The 4,052-nt window shown below is 24.6% G+C and overlaps 1 protein-coding gene across 1 annotated transcript; it reads right to left on the bottom strand.

The window, feature by feature from the left end:
• Window positions 1-1,622: 1,622 nt before the first annotated feature.
• LOC149056344 (uncharacterized) lies at window positions 1,623-2,868 on the bottom strand. The gene is made up of 5 exons (XM_089227063.1): window positions 2,765-2,868; window positions 2,580-2,679; window positions 2,393-2,512; window positions 1,804-1,962; window positions 1,623-1,676 (listed from the first exon to the last, which is right to left on the bottom strand). The coding sequence occupies exons 1-5, from the start codon at window positions 2,866-2,868 to the stop codon at window positions 1,623-1,625; spliced, it is 537 nt and encodes a 178-aa protein (XP_089083189.1).
• Window positions 2,869-4,052: the final 1,184 nt, after the last annotated feature.

Below are 4,052 nucleotides of genomic sequence, written 5' to 3'. Positions count from 1 at the left end.
AGAGTAACTATCAATTACTGAAAAAAAAATGTGGTACCGTTAATACTAAATAAAAATATTTGAGAGGATAGAAAATTGATGGTTTTTAAGGAGTTCGAAATGGTTCATTTTAAAATTGCATGCATGTCTTGTAAATGTGTTTACAGACATTAGTGGGTATAAGATTATTAATATAAAAGAAATTGTGGAGCGCTACACATGCGAACGTACAATCTTATAATCTTGGGTGAGTGAACGGTAAACAATGTAATATTCTCATTAGCGTGTACGTATTGTTTATCGACAGTATTTTTGATGGAAAAGATGACGAGATAATACTAATGAAAAATCTTTGTTAAGAGATCGAGATCGAGAAGACCACATATTTTATATTTAATTTAAATTGTAATTAATCAAAATTGAATATTACCCAAATTTTAAATATTCGAACATCGGATAAAATGAATATGAGTTTAACAAAAATCCTTATGGATTTCACGTATGATATGACCAACTAAAATTAGTTTTCAAGTCAATTATATGCCCATAGGTATGATTTATAATAAAAATTGGTATATACAATTTGGTCGAAATAATCGATCGTTTGAAATTCCTTTGATAGTTTGATGTGTATGAATATGATAAACGAGTATAAAACTATTTTAAATTAAGTATATAGATAATATGTAAATACATTTGTGTATTTAAGTTGATAATAATATTCATTAATATATTAAGTTATTTGCATTATTAATGTGCATCGTAAGCAGAAATTATTTATTGAATTAATTGCTCATTTCTGTCTAAATTAAACAGTTGCAATTCTAAAAAAAGCAAAGTTTATTCTATAATTCTGAAATGAAGTTAGCATACGTGAAACATTATTGTATAAAATTACATAGATACATTGTAAATAAATAGTTATTATACATGATAATATTATCAGTGCCGTATAGAGAGGGAAGAGCAACAATATTTTATTGCTAGGGTTAAGGTACACTAAAGGGTATATTAGATTTAATATTTCACGGGTTAGGGGAATGAGCCCTTAAGCCTGTGTAAAGTTTTTGAATTTTTATTTATTTATAAAAAGATATGACAAATAATGTTAAATAAATATCAGAAATATCAATATCATATTATATTATAGAGGTACTCGTATTATATTTATCAAGCCTAATAATATAACTTACTATTCACTAGACATAATTGACATGATGAACTAGAGATGGTTAGACAGGGTAAATGAGGATATTTTAGATACCGACAACTCAAAACGACTGGATGACACAATGGACCGGAATGAATGGAGAAATTTGGTAGAAGCACGTAAAAGACTGTACCTATTTAAGTTATAGTAATGTACTATTTATATTTTGGTATAATTACATATAATTTCGACATTTAGTAGCATCTAAGCATTGACATTATTATTACAGACATCAGTGAATATCATTGCTACGGAAACTTAAAAAGTATATTAAAATAATGTAAGTTAAAAATATTGAAATTAAGCCGATTTAAGCCGATTGAAAATGAAAATGAATTTTTTTTATAAATATTTATTAACGTTATTGAGTACGGGTTGAATAATTAATATTTTTAATTCATTGGTATTATTTTGAATCTAATGTTCATCTGGACTATTTTAATAATGATTGTACAACTGACAGTATTTTGTAAGTAGTATGAATGACCTGGAAAAATAAAACGGTACCGTAAATACAAAATAAAATCATTTAATGCATAATATTAATGCTATGTGTGTTATGCATTAATTAATAAAAAACAATTTTTTAATTAAATGTATACATATGGACATACATTTGAGTATAATTGTAAGTCGACAGCAATCTTAGTTGATATATTAAACTTAAAATTATTTGTGTTATTAATTTGCATCGTACATAATAATAATTTCTTGAACTTAATACTCATTTCTGTCCAATTGCAACTATATAAACCAAAATTTATTGTATCATTCTGAAATTAAGTAACCATACGTTATTGTATTAGAAGACTATGAATTATATGCAATATAATATTGCATGATAAAGTTATAATATAAAATATGTATGTATTATATTATGCATGTTTATTGTTTGACTTTTGAATTATTATTTGTATGTAAAAAAATATGATATGAAGCGAAATTTAGATAAATATTAGTAGAGTCAATATCGTATTAATAATATAATATAATATGATACTGCAGATGTACTATTTATCAAGTCTAATATAGCTTATAAATCAGTTACGTTTAAGACATACGCAAACATTTTTGAAACTATTTACTCACCATAATTACTACTTAGTTAGTCTTAAGTCAAAAGTAGGTGTTTAAAAATCTTTTAAAAAATGTTTAAATTATAATTCATTTATAAAATTTTTTTTAAAATTTGTTTATACTCACATATTTATCAATTTGACTGAATAAATGACATGGCAAGAATAAGTGAATGGTGGTAATCACAGCACCCGTTATAAACTTGATGCTTTCTGGTGATGTCAATGGTATTCCTTTATTTGCATTCTATGAATTAATATGAAATATTATTTGTGATGTTGATTTCAATATTATATATTATACGAAATCTTACCAAAAATATTACAAAAGGAATTAATGACATTAATACTACTTCACACAGCAATTCAATAAGTATAATGGGACGCAACACATCATATATTTCATGAATTTTCCTGATAAAAAATTTTAAGTAAATATTTTATAATTATTTATGTTATACCTATCAATTGGAAAACGATAATTGTATGACGTAGGTACTTCATTGATTTTTGATGATCTTTAATTATTAGTACTAAATTAATTAAATCTGTATTTTTCTTATTTATCGACTGGTTTTCTTCACCTAAAACACCGTTTTGCATGATATAATCTTATTGGAGAGCAATGTAATTAAATTTTTAAAATATATAAAACTGGATATTTGTAATGACAAAAAAATTGTACAAAATATATGAATCCTAATAGATGTTTATTTCAGATCTGTCTACATTACATTACAAAATTATTTGTTAAATTTTAGAAATGCAGGATTCTGTTACTGGACAGCCTCTCTCTTCATAATATAATCATGTAAATATTTTGTAAAAAAAATAAAAAAAATAAATCCTATTTGTTTATTGTATTTATATTACAGCTGCAGATTGTAAATATTCCATCGTTTCTCAACCTTTTTAGTGATGCGACCCCCAAAATAGGTATAAAATATGGTCAGTCACTTCGTGACCCCCATAATATTATACATATTGTTCAGTTGAAGTGAATGAGTATTTCATTCTTATTTTGTTGATGTGTAGGCAGGTGTACCTATTCTTTGTCATTCTGTTAGTAAAAGATTATTGTAGAATTTTTAGTGTTAAACTGTTATGTATCATAAATCGTTTTAATGAAATTGATGATTTATGAAGAAAAGCGTATTTGTTTTTGGGTAAGAAAGTAATATCACATATATTTTTTATAGTGCATTAAAATGTATTTAGTTTTTAAATTACATAAATAATATTACTCTGTTATACCAATGTAACCTCAAACAAAATTAAATAATCAGCATAATATTATACGTAAAAATTATAACTTACTTATATTTTTATCGGTGTGGATATGGTTATATCCTAATGAGTTGTATGATGATGCAATCATTTTTAACTGATAGCAGATGGTTATACAAATAGAAATTACCATACAATCAAAAATGATCATTGAATATGCATATATCATTAAACATATTGCCTCAAATAAATAAAAAATGTTGAAGTTATCATTATAAAATTGTGTTGATGCTAAAAATAATAAATTGAGTACATTATATCGGTACTGATTGTATGTATTATCTTTGGATTTAATATTTAAATAATTATCGTTTGTTATAATAATTGGAGGAAGAACCAATATTGCAATAAAAACAAACCAAAACATTGTGAAAATATTTGAAATTTTTATGGATTTTTTTCGAGCCTTTATTTGAATATTTTTTTGGTGACCACCATAGGACAAAAAATTGGTAGATGTAAAACTTATAAATGTCCACAGTACATCAGATTTACTAATT

Source organism: Diuraphis noxia, unplaced genomic scaffold, assembly GCF_037042655.1.
Source record: "Diuraphis noxia isolate RWA-SAM2 unplaced genomic scaffold, SU_Dnox_SAM2 contig0004, whole genome shotgun sequence".
Taxonomy (NCBI): domain Eukaryota; kingdom Metazoa; phylum Arthropoda; class Insecta; order Hemiptera; family Aphididae; genus Diuraphis; species Diuraphis noxia.
The sequence above is the reverse complement of the archived record's forward strand: the minus strand, read 5'-3'. Positions and strand labels throughout refer to the sequence as shown.

What these genes read in the sequence shown, in the direction of transcription:
- LOC149056344 (XM_089227063.1), bottom strand. Translation starts at nt 2,868, where the DNA reads ATGCAAAACGGTGTTTTAGGTGAAGAAAACCAGTCGATAAATAAGAAA. An exon ending in GATCATCAAAAATCAATGAA is followed by an intron (nt 2,680 to 2,764) that starts GTACCTACGTCA and finishes ATTTTTTATCAG; the next exon opens with GAAAATTCATGAAATATATG. An exon ending in ACTTACAATTATACTCAAAT is followed by an intron (nt 1,677 to 1,803) that starts GTATGTCCATAT and finishes TTATTTTTCCAG; the next exon opens with GTCATTCATACTACTTACAA.